The sequence below is a fragment of the Oncorhynchus clarkii genome, chromosome 26 (assembly GCF_045791955.1).
Source record: "Oncorhynchus clarkii lewisi isolate Uvic-CL-2024 chromosome 26, UVic_Ocla_1.0, whole genome shotgun sequence".
NCBI classification, from domain to species: Eukaryota; Metazoa; Chordata; class Actinopteri; order Salmoniformes; family Salmonidae; genus Oncorhynchus; species Oncorhynchus clarkii.
This window is the reverse complement of record NC_092172.1, coordinates 48,153,463-48,177,495: the sequence shown is the minus strand read 5'-3', so window position 1 is coordinate 48,177,495 and position 24,033 is coordinate 48,153,463. Positions and strand designations below refer to the sequence as shown.

At 40.2% G+C, this 24,033-nt stretch overlaps 1 protein-coding gene across 1 annotated transcript in view; it reads right to left on the bottom strand.

Annotated features, from left to right (window-relative positions):
• The window catches only part of LOC139385215 (probable E3 ubiquitin-protein ligase HERC1), a 230,863-nt gene that overhangs the window by 3,734 nt on the left and 203,096 nt on the right, over positions 1-24,033 (bottom strand). Inside the window, exons 77-83 of the mRNA XM_071130328.1 lie at positions 23,591-23,760; positions 20,896-21,061; positions 11,769-11,845; positions 10,002-10,254; positions 6,200-6,352; positions 3,373-3,498; positions 175-354 (exon numbers count right to left, since the gene is read on the bottom strand). Of these exons, the coding sequence (XP_070986429.1) occupies positions 175-354; positions 3,373-3,498; positions 6,200-6,352; positions 10,002-10,254; positions 11,769-11,845; positions 20,896-21,061; positions 23,591-23,760 (1,125 nt within the window). The remainder of the gene's footprint in view (positions 1-174; positions 355-3,372; positions 3,499-6,199; positions 6,353-10,001; positions 10,255-11,768; positions 11,846-20,895; positions 21,062-23,590; positions 23,761-24,033) is intronic.

Sequence of the window (24,033 nt, the reverse complement as noted above, 5' to 3'; positions counted from 1 at the left end):
TTAGTGTTGGTATGTGTGTGTGTGTGTGTGTGTTGGTATGTGTGTGTGTGTGTGTGTGTGTGTGTGTGTGTGTGTGTGTGTGTGTGTGTGTGTGTGTTGGTATGTGTGTGTGTGTGTGTGTGTGTGTGTGCGTGTGTGTGCGTGTGTGTGTGTTGGCAGCGGCGGTTGTCTTACCCTGTCCACCTTCATGATCTGGAACCTCTGGGAGATGTCAGCTGTGTTGGCGGGCAGCCTGGACCGTCCCGAGACGAAGCGCATGAACAGAACCCTCTCCTCGTTGGAGAAGTCCTCTAGGGTCTGCCAGAACCACTGGACCTGAGTGTGATGCTCTTCTACCTCACGGTACCGCACAACCTGGAAATAACACAGACATTACCTCACGGTACCTCACAACCTGGAAATAAAACAGACATTACCTCACGGTACCTCACAACCTGGAATTAATACAGCCATTACCTCACGGTACCGCACAACCTGGAAATAACACAGACATTACCTCACGGTACCGCACAACCTGGAAATAACACAGCCATTACTTCACGGTACCGCACAACCTGGAATTAATACAGCCATTACCTCACGGTACCGCACAACCTGGAAATAACACAGACATTACCTCACGGTACCGCACAACCTGGAATTAATACAGACATTACCTCACGGTACCACACAACCTGGAAATAACACAGACATTACCTCATGGTACCGCACAACCTGGAAATAACACAGACATTACCTCACGGTACCGCACAACCTGGAAATAACACAGACATTACCTCATGGTACCGCACAACCTGGAAATAACACAGCCATTACCTCATGGTACCACACTACCTGTAATTAATACAGCCATTACCTCATGGTACCACACTACCTGTAATTAATACAGCCATTACCTCATGGTACCACACTACCTGTAATTAATACAGCCATTACCTCATGGTACCACACTACCTGTAATTAATACAGCCATTAATACAGCCATTACCTCATGGTACCACACTACCTGTAATTAATACAGCCATTACCTCATGGTACCACACTACCTGTAATTAATACAGCCATTACCTCATGGTACCACACTACCTGTAATTAATACAGCCATTACCTCATGGTACCTCACTACCTGTAATTAATACAGCCATTACCTCATGGTACCACACTACCTGTAATTAATACAGCCATTAATACAGCCATTACCTCATGGTACCACACTACCTGTAATTAATACAGCCATTACCTCATGGTACCACACTACCTGTAATTAATACAGCCATTACCTCATGGTACCACACTACCTGTAATTAATACAGCCATTACCTTATGGTACCACACTACCTGTAATTAATACAGCCATTACCTCATGGTACCACACTACCTGTAATTAATACAGCCATTACCTCATGGTACCACACAACCTGTAATTAATACAGCCATTAATACAGCCATTACCTAATGGTACCACACTACCTGGAATTAATACAGCCATTACCTCATGGTACCTCACTACCTGTAATTAATACAGCCATGACCTCATGGTACCACACTACCTGTAATTAATACAGCCATTACCTCATGGTACCACACTACCTGTAATTAATACAGCCATTACCTCATGGTACCACACTACCTGTAATTAATACAGCCATTACCTCACGGTACCACACTACCTGTAATTAATACAGCCATTACCTCATGGTACCACACTACCTGTAATTAATACAGCCATTACCTCATGGTACCACACTACCTGTAATTAATACAGCCATTACCTCATGGTACCACACTACCTGTAATTAATACAGCCATTACCTCACAGTACCACACTACCTGTAATTAATACAGCCATTACCTCAAGGTACCACACTACCTGTAATTAATACAGCCATTACCTCATGGTACCACACTACCTGTAATTAATACAGCCATTACCTCATGGTACCACACTACCTGTAATTAATACAGCCATTACCTCACAGTACCACACTACCTGTAATTAATACAGCCATTACCTCATGGTACCTCACTACCTGTAATTAATACAGCCATTACCTCATGGTACCACACTACCTGTAATTAATACAGCCATTACCTCATGGTACCTCACTACCTGTAATTAATACAGCCACTAATACAGACATCAATACAACAATCAGTCAGTCAATAAATCAGTCAATCAATCAGCCAGTCAGTCAATCAGTCAGTCAGTCAGCCAATCATCACTTAGTCAATCAGTCAGTCAGTCAGTCAGTCAATCAGTCAGGCAGTCAATCAGTCAGGCAGTCAATCAGTCAGCCAATCATCACTTAGTCAGTCAGTCAGTCAGCCAATCATCACTTAGTCAGTCAGTCAGTCAGTCAGTCAGTCAGTCAGTCAGTCAGCCAATCATCACTTAGTCAGTCAGTCAGTCAGTCAGCCAATCATCACTTAGTCAGTCAGTCAGCCAGCCAATCATCACTTAGTCAGTCAGTCAGTCAGGCAGTCAGCCAGTCAGCCAATCATCACTTAGTCAGTCAGTCAGTCAGGCAGTCAGTCAGTCAGCCAATCATCACTTAATCAGTCAGTCAGTCAGCCAATCATCACTTAGTCAATCAGTCAGTCAGCCAGTCAGCCAATCATCACTTAGTCAGTCAGTCAGGCAGGCAGTCAGTCAGTCAGCCAATCATCACTTAGTCAGTCAGTCAGCCAATCATCACTTTGTCAATCAGTCAGTCAGCCAATCATCACTTAGTCAGTCAGTCAGGCAGGCAGTCAGTCAGTCAGCCAATCATCACTTAGTCAGTCAGTCAGCCAGTCAGTCAATCATCACTTAGTCAGTCAGTCAGCCAGTCAGTCAGTCAGTCAGCCAGCCAGCCAGCCAGTCAGCCAGTCAGCCAGTCAGTCAGTCAGCCAATCATCACTTAGTCAGTCAGTCAGCCAGTCAGTCAGTCAGCCAGTCAGTCAGCCAGTCAGTCAGCCAGCCAATTATCACTTAGTCAGTCAGCCAGTCAGTCAGTCAGCCAGTCAGTCAGTCAGCCAGTCAGCCAGTCAGTCAGCCAGCCAGTCAGCCAGCCAGCCAGTCAGTCAGTCAGCCAGTCAGTCAGTCAGCCAGTCAGTCAGTCAGTCAGTCAGCCAGTCAGTCAGCCAGTCAGCCAGTCTGCCAGTCAGTCAGTCAGTCAGCCAGTCAGTCAGTCAGTCAGTCAGTCAGTAAGTCGGTCAGTCAGTCAGTCAGCCAGTCAGTCAGCCAGTCAGTCAGTCAGCCAGTCAGTCAGTCAGCCAGTCAGTCAGTCAGTCAGTCAGTCAGTCAGTAAGTCGGTCAGTGCATATTGAAATCACTTTACAGCAAAACAATGAAATGAAAACAAACGTAAGACAGTAATAAAGTAATGAGACCTTCTTGAGCACGTCCACACTGATCTCTGGCATCCCACAAACCATCTGCTCCAGTTGTTTGGCTGTGAGGAGGGAGAGGAGAGGGACAGGGACGATCCAGGACATGCCTTCACGCACCACCGCCACCTGGGAGAGAGAAGGGGGGGGGAGATGAGGGAGAGAGAGGAATAGGGGAGGGAGAGAGAGAGAGGGAGCAAGAGAGAGAGGGGGGATCGAGAGGGATGGGAGAGAGGGATAAGGGGAGAGAGAGGGATAGAGGGAGAGAGAGAGGGATAGGGAGGGAAGGGAGAGAGAAAGAGGGGGAGAGAGAGAGAGGGATAGGGGAAGGAGAGAGAGAGAGGGAGCAAGAGAGAGAGGGGGGATAGAGAGGGATGGGAGAGAGGGATAAGGGGAGAGAGAGAGGGATAGTGAGGGGAGGGAGAGAGAGAGAGGAATAGGGGAGGGAGAGAGAGAGAGGGAGCAAGAGAGAGAGGGGGGGATCGAGAGGGATGGGTGAGAGGGATAAGGGGAGAGAGAGGGATAGAGGGAGAGAGAGAGGGATAGGGAGGGAAGGGAGAGAGAAAGAGGGGGAGAGAGAGAGAGGGATAGGGGAAGGAGAAAGACAGGGGAGAGAGACCGGGGGGAGGGGAGATATGAAACAAGAGTTTCCAGTTGAGAGTTAAACACATAACTAACAGAGACATGTACTGTACTCTAAACACCTTAGAGTCTAACACTTATAAATACAGTCTAGTTATAGTTATATACTGAATCATGACGTTTCTACAATTATAAATATAGTCTAGTTATATACTGAACCATGATGTTTCTACAATTATAAATATAGTCTAGTTATATACTGAACCATGATGTTTCTACAATTATAAATATAGTCTAGTTATATACTGAACCATGATGTTTCTACAATTATAAATATAGTCTAGTTATATACTGAACCATGATGTTTCTACAATTATAAATATAGTCTAGTTATATACTGAACCATGATGTTTCTAGTTATATACTGAACCATGATGTTTCTACAATTATAAATATAGTCTAGTTATATACTGAACCATGATGTTTCTCCCATTATAAATATAGTCTAGTTATATACTGAACCATGATGTTTCTACAATTATAAATATAGTCTAGTTATATACTGAACCATGATGTTTCTACAATTATAAATATAGTCTAGTTATATACTGAACCATGATGTTTCTACAATTATAAATATAGTCTAGTTATATACTGAACCATGATGTTTCTACAATTATAAATATAGTCTAGTTATATACTGAACCATGATGTTTCTACAATTATAAATATAGTCTAGTTATATACTGAACCATGATGTTTCTACAATTATAAATATAGTCTAGTTATATACTGAACCATGATGTTTCTAGTTATATACTGAACCATGATGTTTCTACAATTATAAATATAGTCTAGTTATATACTGAACCATGATGTTTCTCCCATTATAAATATAGTCTAGTTATATACTGAACCATGATGTTTCTACAATTATAAATATAGTCTAGTTATATACTGAACCATGATGTTTCTACAATTATAAATATAGTCTAGTTATATACTGAACCATGATGTTTCTACAATTATAAATATAGTCTAGTTATATACTGAACCATGATGTTTCTACCATTATAAATATAGTTGTTCCCATGCCAACCAAGCTGGGTGTTAAGTTTACTTAGAAAAATTCCAGGCATGATTCTTCATCTTAAAACCAATTCAGAATTGAGTTTCTATTATAAAACAGCGCAGTGCCTCTTGTCTTAATCCAAGAATTCAATATATACATCTCAAGTTTCAGAGTGGAGGAGAGGTCTGCTGAGTTTTTCTCTGAAATGAAAAGCCTCGGGGCCATAGCCTAAGTGTAGTGCAGAGAGCTCGATAATGCCTCGTAGAGAAGACACCACGAAGAGGAAGGTCTAAAAGCGGCAGGTGGCCACGGTGTGTTAGTCATCACCCGCTGGAGGTTAATGAACTGCGGCAGACATGTAGAATCCACAGGAAATTAACAAAACATGAGGCGATAGGACGACCAACAGCAGCTGTCAGTCGCTCTGGTGTGCTGCCTCTCGTACCTGTCTGTCTATCTCGTGCAGGCGGTACTCCTGTGTGTGTGTGTGTGTGTGTCGTACCTGTCTGTCTATCTCGTGCAGGCGGTACTCCTGTGTGTCGTACCTGTCTGTCTATCTCGTGCAGGCGGTACTCCTTTGTGTCGTACCTGTCTGTCTATCTCGTGCAGGCGGTACTCCTGTGTGTCGTACCTGTCTGTCTATCTCGTGCAGGCGGTACTCCTGTGTGTCGTACCTGTCTGTCTATCTCGTGCAGGCGGTACTCCTGTGTGTGTGTGTGTGTGTGTGTCGTACCTGTCTGTCTATCTCGTGCAGGCGGTACTCCTGTGTGTCGTACCTGTCTGTCTATCTCGTGCAGGCGGTACTCCTGTGTGTGTGTGTGTGTGTCGTACCTGTCTGTCTATCTCGTGCAGGCGGTACTCCTGTGTGTCGTACCTGTCTGTCTATCTCGTGCAGGCGGTACTCCTGTGTGTGTGTGTGTGTGTCGTACCTGTCTGTCTATCTCGTGCAGGCGGTACTCCTGTGTGTCGTACCTGTCTGTCTATCTCGTGCAGGCGGTACTCCTGTGTGTGTGTGTGTGTGTCGTACCTGTCTGTCTATCTCGTGCAGGCGGTACTCCTGTGTGTCGTACCTGTCTGTCTATCTCGTGCAGGCGGTACTCCTGTGTGTGTTTGTGTGTGTCGTACCTGTCTGTCTATCTCGTGCAGGCGGTACTCCTGTGTGTGTGTGTGTCGTACCTGTCTGTCTATCTCGTGCAGGCGGTACTCGATGGCCCGGGCTACATACTCCTTCCTGTTGGAGAAGGTCAGAGGGATGCTGTTTCCCCCGGGGATAATAGGAACCATCTTACCGTCTGCACTCTGACCCACGAAGGAATCCAGAGGAATCATCTAGAAGGAGGAACACAACAGTAAAACATCACTTCATCTGAATTCAAGTTGGGGGTCAATTCCATTTGTAGAGAGTTGATTCAGAATCCTGTCAGATCAGGAGATACAGTCCCTTTCTCTTTATTCCCTGTCTCTCTCTCTCTCTCCTCCCGCTCCTTCTTCCATCGTTCCCTCTCTTGGTTAGGAGACTGTGGGCCAGAGGCCATTTCACTCTCTCCCACCTCTCCTCCACCTCTCTCTCTCTCCTCCCGCTCCTTCCTCCCTCGTTCCCTTTCTTGGCTAGGAGACTGTGGGCCTGAGAGCCCATTTCTCTCTCTCCTCCCGCTCCTTCCTCCATCTTTCCCTCTCTTGGCTAGGAGACTGTGGGCCTGAGAGGCCATTTCTCTCTCTCCTCCCGCTCCTTCCTCCCTCTTTCCCTCTCTTGGCTAGGAGACTGTGGGCCTGAGAGGCCATTTCTCTCTCTCCTCCCGCTCCTTCCTCCATCGTTCCCTCTCTTGGCTAGGAGACTGTGGGCCTGAGAGGCCATTTCTCTCTCTCCTCCCGCTCCTTCCTCCCTCATTCCCTCTCTTGGCTAGGAGACTGTGGGCCATTTCTCTCTCTCCCACCTCTCCTCCACCTCTCTCTCTTTCCCCTGGCTGTGGCCCTTCCTTCACAAGACAGGGAGGCCATGTCTCTCTCTCCCTCCCTCTTCCCCCCTTCTCTCCCTTCCTCTCCCTCTCTGGACTCTCTCTATCTATCCTGGCTGTGGTCCTTCCTGGGAGGCAGGCCAACTGGCCAATCCCCAGACAGGATGTGCTGCATCAACAGGACCCTTGCATTCCAGTATGTGTGTGTGTGTGTGTGTGTGTGTGTGTGTGTGTGTGTGTGTGTGTGTGTGTGTGTGTGTGTGTGTGTTTCTGTGTGAGAGAGAGAGGGAGCCCGGTCCAGTCCAGTAGAGTCACAGTGCAGTGGTTATGTGTGTGTGTGTCGGGGGGAGCGAAGGTCGGCCATGGTGTATTACCACCATACCATATTACCACCATACTGAGAGACCTCACCATACCATATTATCACCATACCATATTACCACCATACTGAGAGACGTCACCATACCATATTATCACCATACTGAGAGACCTCACCATACCATATTATCACCTTACCATATTACCACCATACTGAGAGACCTCACCATACCATATTATCACCATACTGAGAGACCTCACCATACCATATTATCACCATACTGAGAGACCTCACCATACCATATTATCACCATACTGAGAGACCTCACCATACCATATTACCACCATACTGAGAGACCTCACCATACCATATTACCACCATACTGAGAGACCTCACCATACCATATTATCACCATACTGAGAGACCTCACCATACCATATTATCACCATACTGAGAGACCTCACCATACCATATTATCACCATACCATATTATCACCATACCATATTATCACCATACTGAGAGACCTCACCATACCATATTATCACCATACTGAGAGACCTCACCATACCATATTACCACCATACCATATTACCACCATACTGAGAGACCTCACCATACCATATTAACACCACACTGAGAGACCTCACCATACCATATTATCACCATACTGAGAGACCTCACCATACCATTTTATCACCATACTGAGAGACCTCACCATATCATATTACCACCATACTGAGAGACCTCACCATACCATATTATCACCATACTGAGAGACCTCACCATACCATATTATCACCATACTGAGAGACCTCACCATACCATATTACCACCATACTGAGAGACCTCACCATACCATATTACCACCATACTGAGGGACCACACCATACCATATTATCACCATACTGAGAGACCTCACCATACCATATTACCACCATACCATATTATCACCATACCATATTATCACCATACTGAGAGACCTCACCATACCATATTATCACCATACTGAGAGACCTCACCATACCATATTACCACCATACTGAGAGACCTCACCATACCATATTATCACCATACTGAGAGACCTCACCATACCATATTACCACCATACTGAGAGACCTCACCATACCATATTATCACCATACTGAGAGACCTCACCATACCATATTACCACCATACCATATTATCACCATACTGAGGGACCACACCATACCATATTATCACCATACTGAGAGACCTCACCATACCATATTATCACCATACCATATTACCACCATACCATATTATCACCATACTGAGGGACCTCACCATACCATATTATCACCATACCATATTATCACCATACTGAGAGACCTCACCATACCATATTATCACCATACTGAGAGACCTCACCATACCATATTATCACCATACCATATTACCACCATACCATATTATCACCATACTGAGAGACCTCACCATACCATATTATCACCATACTGAGAGACCTCACCATACCATATTATCACCATACCATATTATCACCATACCATATTATCACCATACCATATTATCACCATACTGAGGGACCACACCATACCATATTATCACCATACTGAGAGACCTCACCATACCATATTACCACCATACCATATTATCACCATACTGAGAGACCTCAGAATACCATATTATCACCATACCATATTATCACCATACTGAGAGACCTCACCATACCATATTATCACCATACCATATTACCACCATACCATATTATCACCATACTGAGGGACCTCACCATACCATATTATCACCATACTGAGAGACCTCACCACACCATATTATCACCATACTGAGAGACCTCACCATACCATATTATCACCATACCATATTATCATCATACTGAGAGACCTCACCATACCATATTATCACTATACCAAATTATCACCATACTGAGAGACCTCACCATACCGTATTATCACAATACTGAGACCTCACCTTACCATATTATCACCATACTGAGACCTCACCATACCATATTATCACCATACTGAGAGACCTCACCATACCATATTATTACCATACTGAGAGACCTCACCATACCATATTATCACCATACTGAGGGACCTCACCATACCATATAATCACCATACCATATTATCACCATACCATATTATCACCATACTGAGAGACCTCACCATACCATATTATCACCATACCATATTATCACCATACCATATTATCACCATTCCAAGTCAAACAGGAAACACAGCTCCATTTCCTAGGCTAGTTTCCAAGTCAAACAGGAAACACAGCTCCATTTCCTAGGCTAGTTTCCAAGTCAAACAGGAAACACAGCTCCATTTCCTAGGCTAGTTTCCAAGTCGAACAGGAAACACAGCTCCATTTCCTAGGCTAGTTTCCAAGTCAAACAGGAAACACAGCTCCATTTCCTAGGCTAGTTTCCAAGTCAAATCTCCCCATCCATGTCAGTTCCAGTATTGAATCCAAATTGAATGGAGGTGAACCATCACTCCCCTCCAAGCTTCTCGTTGTGTCTCTTTCCCTCTCCCCCTCATCCTCCTCATCCCCCTCATCCTCAACCCCCCCTGATCCTCATCCTCATCCCCCCTCATCCTCATCCTCACCCCCCCCCCTCATCCTCATACCAATATCGTAGCTCGTGACCTTAAGCTGAGGAGAAAAAAAAAGACAGGATAAATCTATCACCTCATGGAAATTATCCTCTGTGATGCCACTGTCTTCAATGTGAAGAATGCTGTTGAGTGTCTGAACGTAGAGCAGGTCCACCTCCTCTAGATCCTCCAGGACCAGAGGAATACAACACAACTGCTTCCACACCATGGGGGCAAGGTGCAGGTCCAGGGGCTTCTTGGTCCGGATAGCCACCCCCATCAGGATACCCAGGAACTTAAACTGGAGGAGCTGCTCATCCAGACAGGCTGACGGGCTCAGCAGGAACCTGGGGGAGGGAGGGAGGTTTAGAGTTGACCTCATATAGACTATAGCTCTGTAGTGGCCCACAACACAGAGTCATATAGACTATAGCTCTGTAGTGGCCCACAACACAGAGTCATATAGACTATAGCTCTGTAGTGGCCCACAACACAGAGTCATATAGACTATAGCTCTGTAGTGGCCCATAACACAGAGTCATTTAGACTATAGCTCTGTAATGGCCCATAACACAGAGTAATATAGACTATAGCTCTGTAGTGGCCCACAACACAGAGTCATATAGACTATAGCTCTGTAGTGGCCCATAACTCAGAGTCATATAGACTATAGCTCTGTAGTGTCCCATAACACAGAGTTATATAGACTATAGCTCTGTAGTGTCCCATAACACAGAGTCATATAGACTATAGCTCTGTAGTGGCCCATAACACAGAGTCATATAGACTCTAGCTCTGTAGTGGCCCATAACACATAGTCATATAGACTATAGCTCTGTAGTGGCCCATAACACAGAGTCATATAGACTATAGCTCTGTAGTGGCCCATAACACAGAGTCATATAGACTATAGCTCTGTAGTGGCCCATAACACAGAGTCATATAGACTATAGCTCTGTAGTGGCCCATAACACAGAGTCATATAAACTATAGCTCTGTAGTGGCCCATAACTCAGAGTCATATAGACTATAGCTCTGTAGTGTCCCATAACACAGAGTTATATAGACTATAGCTCTGTAGTGTCCCATAACACAGAGTCATATAGACTATAGCTCTGTAGTGGCCCATAACACAGAGTCATATAGACTATAGCTCTGTAGTGGCCCATAACACAGTGTCATATAGACTATAGCTCTGTAGTGGCCCATAACACAGAGTCATATAGACTATAGCTCTGTAGTGGCCCATAACACAGTGTCATATAGACTATAGCTCTGTAGTGTCCCATAACACATAGTCATATAGACTATAGCTCTGTAGTGGCCCACAACACAGTGTCATATAGACTATACTTCTGTATAGTCTGTGGTACTGTCTCTATATGGTGACTGGTAATGAGACAGCTTCTCTATGGTGACCGGTAATGAGACAGCGTGTCAGTAATGTGGTACTGTCTCTATGGTGACTGGTAATGAGACAGCGTGTCAGTAACGTGGTACTGTCTCTATGGTGACTGGTAATGAGACAGCGTCTCTATGGTGACTGGTAATGAGACAGCATCTCTATGGTGACTAGTAATGTGGCACTGTCTCTATGGTGACTGGTAATGAGACAGCGTGTCAGTAATGTGGTACTGTCTCTATGGTGACTGGTAATGAGACAGCGTCTCTATGGTGACTGGTAATGAGACAGCGTGTCAGTATTGTGGTACTGTCTCTATGGTGACTAGTAATGAGACAGCGTGTCAGTAATGTGGTACTGTCTCTATGGTGACTGGCAATGAGACAGCATGTCAGTATTGTGGTACTGTCTCTATATGTGGTACTGTGCGTCTCTGTTGGTGTCCTAGCCAGTCCTCACCTGTCTCTGTTGTAGCCCACCTCAGCTGTGGCGTTGGGGGAGGGGATGAGGAGATCCACTACTCCCGTCTCCAACTCCTACACAGGAAATAGGCGTCAGTCTCACAAGATATCCTGTCCACAGCCCGTCTCTAAATAATATCACTTTTCTGACTCAGTTGAACATTTCAGGAAAACAGTCAATTTCTCTGGTAAAGAAGTTTGGATAAACTCAGAAGAATATACATAGAACTCCAGTTTCAACTGTTCTGCCTTATTATTATTGGACCATGCTGGTCATTTATGAACATTTGAACATCTTGTCCATGTTCTGTTATAATCTCCACCCGGCACAGCCAGAAGAGGACTGGCCACCTCACATAGCCTGGTTCCTCTCTAGGTTTCTTCCTAGGTTTTGGCCTTTCTAGGGAGTTTTTCCTAGCCACCGTGCTTCTACACCTGCATTGCTTGCTGTTTGGGGTTTTAGGCTGGGTTTCTGTACAGCACTTTGAGATATCAGCTGATGTACGAAGGGAAAAAAATTGATTTGATTTGGTTTGAACATAGTGCAGACACCACAAGGAAATGACTTCAGGTTGAGACTGAGGCTTTGTCCCCAAATCCTAAACAGCAAACCACTTAGAATGTTTGTTACTATCTCACTACTATTTATAATAGTCACTAATTCTACTGTTACTGTCCCACTACTATTTATAATAGTCACTAATTCTACTGTTACTGTCCCACTACTATTTATAATACAGTCACTAATTCTACTGTTACTATCCCACTACTATTTATAATACAGTCACTAATTCTACTGTTACTGTCCCACTACTATTTATAATAGTCACTAATTCTACTGTTACTATCTCACTACTATTTATAATAGTCACTAATTATACTGTTACTATCTCACTACTATTTAAAATACAGTCACTAATTCTACTGTTACTGTCCCACTACTATTTATAATACAGTCACTAATTCTACTGTTACTGTCCCACTACTATTTATAATACAGTCACTAATTCTACTGTTACTATCTCACTACTATTTATAATACAGTCACTAATTCTACTGTTACTATCTCACTACTATTTATAATACAGTCACTAATTATACTGTTACTGTCCCACTACTATTTATAATACAGTCACTAATTCTACTGTTACTATCCCACTACTATTTATAATACAGTCACTAATTCTACTGTTACTATCCCACTACTATTTATAATACAGTCACTAATTCTACTGTTACTGTCTCACTACTATTTATAATACAGTCACTAATTCTACTGTTACTGTCCCACTACTATTTATAATACAGTCACTAATTCTACTGTTACTGTCCCACTACTATTTATAATACAGTCACTAATTCTACTGTTACTGTCCCACTACTATTTATTATAGTCACTAATTCTACTGTTACTACCCCACTACTATTTATAACACAGTCACTAATTCTACTGTTACTATCTCACTACTATTTATAATACAGTCACTAATTCTACTGTTACTGTCCCACTACTATTTATAATACAGTCACTAATTCTACTGTTACTGTCCCACTACTATTTATAATACACTCACTAATTCTACTGTTACTGTCCCACTACTATTTATTATAGTCACTAATTCTACTGTTACTACCCCACTACTATTTATAACACAGTCACTAATTCTACTGTTACTATCTCACTACTATTTATAATACAGTCACTAATTCTACTGTTACTGTCCCACTACTATTTATAATACAGTCACTAATTCTACTGTTACTGTCCCACTACTATTTATTATAGTCACTAATTCTACTGTTACTACCCCACTAATATTTATAACACAGTCACTAATTCTACTGTTACTATCTCACTACTATTTATAATACAGTCACTAATTATACTGTTACTACCCCACTACTATTTATAACACAGTCACTAATTCTAATGTTACTACCCAACTACTATTTATAACACAGTCACTAATTCTACTGTTACTGTCCCACTACTATTTATAATACAGTCACTAATTCTACTGTTACTATCTCACTACTATTTATAATAGTCACTAATTATACTGTTACTATCTCACTACTATTTATAATACAGTCACTAATTCTACTGTTACTATCCCACTACTATTTATAATACAGTCACTAATTCTACTGTTACTACCCCACTACTATTTATAATACAGTCACTAATTCTACTACTACTGTTACTACCCCACTACTATTTATAATACAGTCACTAATTCTACTGTTACTACCCCACTACTATTTATAACACAGTCACTAATTCTACTGTTACTGTCCCACTACTACTATTTATAATACAGTCACTAATTCTACTGTTACTATCCCACTACTATTTATAATACAGTCACAAATTATACTGTTACTATCTCACTACTATTCATAATACAGTCACTAATTCTACTGTTACTATCCCACTACTATTTATAACACAGTCACTAATTCTACTGTTACTATCCCACTACTATTTATAATACAGTCACTAATTCTACTGTTACTATCCCACTACTATTTATAACACAGTCACTAATTCTACTGTTACTATCTCACTATTATTTATAATACAGTCACTAATTCTACTGTTACTATCTCACTACTATTTATAACACAGTCACTAATTCTACTGTTACTATTTATAATACAGTCACTAATTCTACTGTTACTATCCCACTACTATTTATAATACAGTCACTAATTCTACTGTTACTATCTCACTACTATTTATAATACAGTCACTAATTCTACTGTTACTATCCCACTACTATTTATTATAGTCACTAATTCTACTGTTACTATCCCACTACTATTTATAATACAGTAACTAATTCTACTGTTACTATCTCACTACTATTTATTATAGTCACTAATTCTACTGTTACTATCTCACTACTATTTATTATAGTCACTAATTCTACTGTTACTACCCCACTACTATTTATAACACAGTCACTAATTCTACTGTTACTATCTCACTACTATTTATTATAGTCACTAATTCTACTGTTACTATCTCACTACTATTTATAATACAGTCACTAATTATACTGTTACTATCCCACTACTATTTATAACACAGTCACTAATTCTACTGTTACTGTCTCACTACTATTTATAATACAGTCACTAATTATACTGTTACTATCTCACTACTATTTATAATACAGTCACTAATTCTACTGTTACTGTCTCACTACTATTTATAATACAGTCACTAATTATACTGTTACTATCTCACTACTATTTATAATACAGTCACTAATTATACGGTTACTATCCCACTACTATTTATAATACAGTCACTAATTCTACTGTTACTGTCTCACTACTATTTATAATACAGTCACTAATTCTACTGTTACTATCTCACTACTATTTATAATACAGTCACTAATTCTACTGTTACTATTTATAATACAGTCACTAATTCTACTGTTACTATCTCACTACTATTTATAATACAGTCACTAATTCTACTGTTACTATCCCACTACTATTTATAATAGTCACTAATTCTACTGTTACTGTCCCACTACTATTTATAATACAGTCACTAATTCTACTGTTACTGTCCCACTACTATTTATAATACAGTCACTAATTCTACTGTTACTGTCCCACTACTATTTATAATACAGTCACTAATTCTACTGTTACTATCCCACTACTATTTATAATAGTCACTAATTCTACTGTTACTGTCCCACTACTATTTATAATACAGTCACTAATTCTACTGTTACTGTCCCACTACTATTTATAATAGTCACTAATTCTACTGTTACTGTCCCACTACTATTTATAATAGTCACTAATTCTACTGTTACTACCCCACTACTATTTATAATACAGTCACTAATTATACTGTTACTGTCCCACTACTATTTATAATAGTCACTCATTCTACTGTTACTGTCCCACTACTATTTATAATACAGTCACTAATTCTACTGTTACTACCCCACTACTATTTATAACACAGTCACTAATTCTACTGTTACTACCTCACTACTATTTATAATACAGTCACTAATTCTACTGTTACTATCTCACTACTATTTATAATACAGTCACTAATTATACTGTTACTATCCCACTACTATTTATAATACAGTCACTAATTCTACTACTACTACTACTACTGTTACTATCTCACTACTATTTATAATAGTCACTAATTCTACTGTTACTGTCCCACTACTATTTATAATACAGTCACTAATTCTACTGTTACTATCTCACTACTATTTATAACACAGTCACTAATTCTACTGTTACTGTCCCACTACTATTTATTATAGTCACTAATTCTACTGTTACTGTCCCACTACTATTTATAATACAGTCACTAATTCTACTGTTACTATCTCACTACTATTTATAACACAGTCACTAATTCTACTGTTACTGTCCCACTACTATTTATAATAGTCACTAATTCTACTGTTACTATCCCACTACTATTTATAATACAGTCACTAATTCTACTGTTACTATCCCACTACTATTTATAATACAGTCACTAATTATACTGTTACTATCCCACTACTATTTATAATACAGTCACTAATTCTACTGTTACTATCTCACTACTATTTATAATAGTCACTAATTCTACTGTTACTATCTCACTACTATTTATAATACAGTCACTAATTATATTGTTACTATCCCACTACTATTTATAATAGTCACTAATTCTACTGTTACTATCTCACTACTATTTATAATAGTCACTAATTCTACTGTTACTATCTCACTACTATTTATAATACAGTCACTAATTCTACTGTTACTATCTCACTACTATTTATAATAGTCACTAATTCTACTGTTACTATCTCACTACTATTTATAATAGTCACTAATTCTACTGTTACTATCCCACTACTATTTATAATACAGTCACTAATTCTACTGTTACTATCTCACTACTATTTATAATAGTCACTAATTCTACTGTTACTATCTCACTACTATTTATAATACAGTCACTAATTATATTGTTACTATCCCACTACTATTTATAATAGTCACTAATTCTACTGTTACTATCTCACTACTATTTATAATAGTCACTAATTCTACTGTTACTATCTCACTACTATTTATAATACAGTCACTAATTCTACTGTTACTATCTCACTACTATTTATAATAGTCACTAATTCTACTGTTACTATCTCACTACTATTTATAATAGTCACTAATTCTACTGTTACTATCTCACTACTATTTATAATACAGTCACTAATTCTACTGTTACTATCTCACTACTATTTATAATACAGTCACTAATTCTACTGTTACTATCTCACTACTATTTATAATACAGTCACTAATTCTACTGTTACTGTCTCACTACTATTTATAATACAGTCACTAATTCTACTGTTACTATCTCACTACTATTTATAATACAGTCACTAATTCTACTGTTACTATCCCACTACTATTTATAATACAATCACTAATTCTACTGTTACTATCTCACTACTATTTATAATACAGTCACTAATTCTACTGTTACTGTCTCACTACTATTTATAACAGTCACTAATTCTACTGTTACTATCTCACTACTATTTATAATACAGTCACTAATTCTACTGTTACTATCTCACTACTATTTATAATACAGTCACTAATTCTACTGTTACTATCTCACTACTATTTATAATACAGTCACTAATTCTACTGTTACTATCTCACTACTATTTATAATACAGTCACTAATTCTACTGTTACTATCTCACTACTATTTATAATACAGTCACTAATTCTACTGTTACTATCCCACTACTATTTATAATACAGTCACTAATTCTACTGTTACTGTCTCACTACTATTTATAATACAGTCACTAATTCTACTGTTACTATCTCACTACTATTTATAATACAGTCACTAATTCTACTGTTACTATCTCACTACTATTTATAATACAGTCACTAATTCTACTGTTACTGTCTCACTACTATTTATAATACAGTCACTAATTCTACTGTTACTGTCTCACTACTATTTATAATACAGTCACTAATTCTACTGTTACTATCTCACTACTATTTATAATACAGTCACTAATTCTACTGTTACTGTCTCACTACTATTTATAATACAGTCACTAATTATACTGTTACTATCCCACTACTATTTATAATAGTCACTAATTCTACTGTTACTATCTCACTACTATTTATAATACAGTCACTAATTCTACTGTTACTGTCTCACTACTATTTATAATACAGTCACTAATTCTACTGTTACTATCTCACTACTATTTATAATACAGTCACTAATTCTACTGTTACTATCCCACTACTATTTATAATACAGTCACTAATTCTACTGTTACTATCTCACTACTATTTATAATACAGTCACTAATTCTACTGTTACTGTCTCACTACTATTTATAACAGTCACTAATTCTACTGTTACTATCTCACTACTATTTATAATACAGTCACTAATTCTACTGTTACTATCTCACTACTATTTATAATACAGTCACTAATTCTACTGTTACTATCTCACTACTATTTATAATACAGTCACTAATTCTACTGTTACTATCTCACTACTATTTATAATACAGTCACTAATTCACTAATTCTACTGTTACTGTCTCACTACTATTTATAATACAGTCACTAATTCTACTGTTACTATCTCACTACTATTTATAACACAGTCACTAATTCTACTGTTACTATCTCACTACTATTTATAATACAGTCACTAATTCTACTGTTACTATCCCACTACTATTTATAATACAGTCACTAATTCTACTGTTACTACCTCACTACTATTTATAATACAGTCACTAATTCTACTGTTACTATCTCACTACTATTTATAATACAGTCACTAATTCTACTGTTACTATCTCACTACTATTTATAACACAGTCACTAATTCTACTGTTACTATCTCACTACTATTTATAATACAGTCACTAATTCTACTGTTACTATCCCACTACTATTTATAATACAGTCACTAATTCTACTGTTACTATCTCACTACTATTTATAATACAGTCACTAATTCTACTGTTACTATCTCACTACTATTTATAATACAGTCACTAATTCTACTGTTACTATCCCACTACTATTTATAATACAGTCACTAATTCTACTGTTACTATCCCACTACTATTTATAATACAGTCACTAATTCTACTGTTACTATCTCACTACTATTTATAATACAGTCACTAATTCTACTGTTACTGTCTCACTACTATTTATAATAGTCACTAATTATACTGTTACTATCTCACTACTATTTATAATACAGTCACTAATTCTACTGTTACTGTCTCACTACTATTTATAATACAGTCACTAATTCTACTGTTACTATCTCACTACTATTTATAATACAGTCACTAATTCTACTGTTACTATCTCACTACTATTTATAATACAGTCACTAATTCTACTGTTACTATCTCACTACTATTTATAATACAGTCACTAATTCTACTGTTACTGTCTCACTACTATTTATAATACAGTCACTAATTCTACTGTTACTATCCCACTACTATTTATAATACAGTCACTAATTCTACTGTTACTATCTCACTACTATTTATAATACAGTCACTAATTCTACTGTTACTGTCTCACTACTATTTATAATAGTCACTAATTATACTGTTACTATCTCACTACTATTTATAATACAGTCACTAATTCTACTGTTACTATCTCACTACTATTTATAATACAGTCACTAATTCTACTGTTACTATCTCACTACTATTTATAATACAGTCACTAATTATACTGTTACTATCTCACTACTATTTATAATACAGTCACTAATTCTACTGTTACTACCCCACTACTATTTATAATACAGTCACTAATTCTACTGTTACTATCTCACTACTATTTATAATACAGTCACTAATTCTACTGTTACTATCCCACTACTATTTATAACACAGTCACTAATTCTACTGTTACTATCTCACTACTATTTATAATACAGTCACTAATTCTACTGTTACTATCTCACTACTATTTATAATACAGTCACTAATTCTACTGTTACTATCTCACTACTATTTATAACACAGTCACTAATTCTACTGTTAATAATACCTCCTGCAGCATCTAACTGTAAACTCTACTGTAACTGACACATCTAACTGTAAACTCTACCTGTAACTGACACAGCTTACTGTAAACTCTACTGTAACTGACACATCTTAACTGTAAACTCTACTGTAACTGACACATCTTAACTGTAAACTCTACTGTAACTGACACATCTAACTGTAAACTCTACCTGTAACTGACACAGCTTACTGTAAACTCTACTGTAACTGACACATCTAACTGTAAACTCTACCTGTAACTGACACATCTTAACTGTAAACTATACTGTAACTGACACATCTTAACTGTAAACTCTACTGTAACTGACACATCTTAACTGTAAACTCTACTGTAACTGACACATCTAACTGTAAACTCTACTGTAACTGACACATCTTAACTGTAAACTCTACTGCAACTGACACATCTAACTGTAAACTCTCTGTAACTGACACATCTAACTGTAAACTCTACTGTAACTGACACATCTTACTGTAAACTCTACTGTTACTGACACATCTAACTGTAAACTCTACTGTAGTTAAACTGTTACTCTACCTGACACATCTAACTGTAAACTCTACTGTAGTTAAACTGTTACTCTACCTGACACATCTAACTGTAAACTCTACTGTAACTGACACATCTAACTGTAAACTATACCTGTAGCTGACACATCTAACTGTAAACTCTACTGTAAATGACACATCTAACTGTCAACTCTACTGTTACTGACACATCTGACTGTAAACTCTACTGTAGTTAAACTGTTACTCTACCTGACACATCTAACTGTAAACTGTACCTGTAACTGACACATCTAACTGTAAACTCTACTGTAAATGACACATCTAACTGTAAACTCTACTGTAACTGACACATCTAACTGTAAACTCTACTGTAAATGACACATCTAACTGTAAACTCTACTGTTACTGACACATCTAACTGTAAACTCTACTGTAGTTAAACTGTTACTCTACCTGACACATCTCAGTGATGGTGTCATCAAACACCCCTCCAGCATCGTCGGCCCCCTCCCCCACCAGCTTGACCTTCCAGGCCCTGGACGGCAGTCGCAGGTCAGACGCATTCAGCTTGACCACCTGACGGGCTATCTGCACAAAGATGGGCTTACACTTACGACCCCTGGACAGAGAGAGAGGAGGATGGAGAGAGAGGCAGAGAGAGAAAGAAAGAGAGGCAGAGAGAGAAAGAGAGAGAAAGAAAGAGAGAGAGGATGGAGCGAGAGAGGGGGAGGAGGTAGAGGATGGAGAGAGAGGCAGAGAGAGAGATGGAGGAGGTAGAGAATGGAGGGAGAGAGAGAGGGAGAAGGTAGAGGAAGGAGCGAGAGAGAGGAGATAGGGGACAGAGAGAGAGAGAGAGAGAAGGTAGAGGAAGGAGCGAGAGAGAGGAGATAGGGGACAGAGAGAGAGAGAGATAGAGAGGAGGTAGAGGAAGGAGCGAGAGAGAGGAGATAGGGGACAGAGAGAGAGAGAGAGGGAGAGAGAGAGGGAGAGAGAGAGAGAGAGAGGGGGAGAGAGAGAGAGAGAGACAGAGAGAGGTAGAGGATGGAGAGAAGGTAGAGGAAGGAGAGAGAAGGTCGAGGAAAGGGAAGATGAAAGAAAAAGGGAGGCAGAGAACAATTAGTTGAATCTCAATGTAACATAAACACACTGCATTTCATACTGCCGTACCGAGCAGACATCATAACATAAACACACTGCATTTCATACTGCCGTACCGAGCAGACATCATAACATAAACACACTGCATTTCATACTGCCGTACCGAGCAGACATCATAACATGAACACACTGCATTTCATACTGCCGTACCGAGCAGACATCTGAAACAGTGGTGCCACATCAACCTTCAGATCACTACATGTCTTTGTGGTTTTCAAAGACACTTTAAGATTCTTTGTGTTGAAAAAGCTCTTTAAGAAAACATCTAGACAGTGATTCTGATGTATTTCTACATCTCTACTCCTCTAGGATAGTGGACAGACCGTGAGGAGAACATCTCCACTCCTCTAGGATAGTGGACAGACCGTGAGGAGAACATCTCCACTCCTCTAGGATAGTGGACAGACCGTGAGGAGAACATCTCCACTCCTCTAGGATAGTGGACAGACCGTGGGGAGAACATCTCTACTCCTCTAGGATAGTGGACAGACCGTGAGGAGAACATCTCCACTCCTCTAGGATAGTGGACAGACCGTGAGGAGAACCTCTACTCCTCTAGGATAGTGGACAGACCGTGAGGAGAACCTCTACATCTCTACTCCTCTAGGATAGTGGACAAACCGTGAGGAGAATCTCTACATCTCTCCTCCTCTAGGATAGTGGACAAACCGTGAGGAGAATCTCTACATCTCTCCTCCTCTAGGATAGTGGACAAACCGTGAGGAGAACATCTCTACTCCTCTAGGATAGTGGACAGACCGTGAGGAGAACATCTCTACTCCTCTAGGATAGTGGACAGACCGTGGGGAGAACATCTCTACTCCTCTAGGACAGTGGACAAACCGTGAGGAGAACCTCTACATCTCTACTCCTCTAGGATAGTGGACAGACCGTGAGGAGAACATCTCTACTCCTCTAGGATAGTGGACAGACCGTGAGGAGAATCTCTACATCTCCACTCCTCTAGGATAGTGGACAGACCGTGAGGAGAACATCTCTACTCCTCTAGGATAGTGGACAGACCGTGAGGAGAACCTCTACATCTCTAATCCTCTAGGATAGTGGAAAAACCGTGAGGAGAACATCTCTACTCCTCTAGGATAGTGGACAGACCGTGAGGAGAACATCTCTACTCCTCTAGGATAGTGGACAGACCGTGGGGAGAACATCTCTACTCCTCTAGGATAGTGGACAGACTGTGTGGAGAACATCTCTACTCCTCTAGGATAGTGGACAGACCGTGAGGAGAACCTCTACATCTCTACTCCTCTAGGAGAGTGGACAGACCGTGAGGAGAACCTCTACATCTCTACTCCTCTAGGAGAGTGGACAAACCGTGAGGAGAATCTCTACATCTCTACTCCTCTAGGATAGTGGACAAACCGTGAGGAGAACATCTCTACTCCTCTAGGATAGTGGACAGACCGTGAGGAGAACCTCTACATCTCTACTCTTCTAGAATAGTGGACAAACCGTGAGGAGAACCTCTACATCTCTACTCATCTAGGATAGTGGACCGTGAGGAGAATCTCTACATCTCTACTCATCTTGGAGAGTGGACAGACCGTGAGGAGAACATCTCTACTCCTCTAGGATAGTGGACAAACCGTGAGGAGAACATCTCTACTCCTCTAGGACAGTGGACAGACCGTGAGGAGAACCTCTACATCTCTACTCCTATGGATAGTGTACAGACCGTGAGGAGAACATCTCTCCTCCTCTAGGACAGTGGACAAACCGTGGGGAGAACATCTCTCCTCCTCTAGGATAGTGGACAGACCGTGAGGAGAACATCTCTACTCCTCTAGGATAGTGGACAGACCGTGAGGAGAACATCTCTCCTCCTCTAGGATAGTGGACAGACCGTGAGGAGAACCTCTACCCTCCTCTAGGATAGTGGACAGACCGTGAGGAGAACATCTCTACTCCTCTAGGATAGTGGACATACCGTGGGGAGAACATCTCTACTCCTCTAGGACAGTGGACATACCGTGTAGAGATCCTTTTGACAGTGATCTGAGGTCCATAGTTCTTTCCTTGCACCATAGTCTTCCCTATGGACCTCACCATGGGGAGAGTATAGACTCTGGGGGCCAGCAGGGGCCTCAACTGGCCCTGGACGATGCCCCACGTCCCTGTGTTGTAGTGGGACGTAGAGCTCTGAAACACACAGTTATGAAGAATGAGTCAGATGTATTGAATCATAATGGAGACTCAATACAGGATTATACAGTAGAGAGGAATGAGTCAGATGTGAGGTGTGAGGTGTGTGTGGTGAGGTGTGTGTGGTGAGGTGAGGTGTGTGAGGTGAGGTGTGTGTACCTGGTTGTTGGGGCTGAGGTTGAGTGAGGTGTGGTTGTTGGGGCTGAGGTTGAGTGAGGTGTGTGTACCTGGTTGTTGGGGCTGAGATTGAGTGAGGTGTGTGTGGTGAGG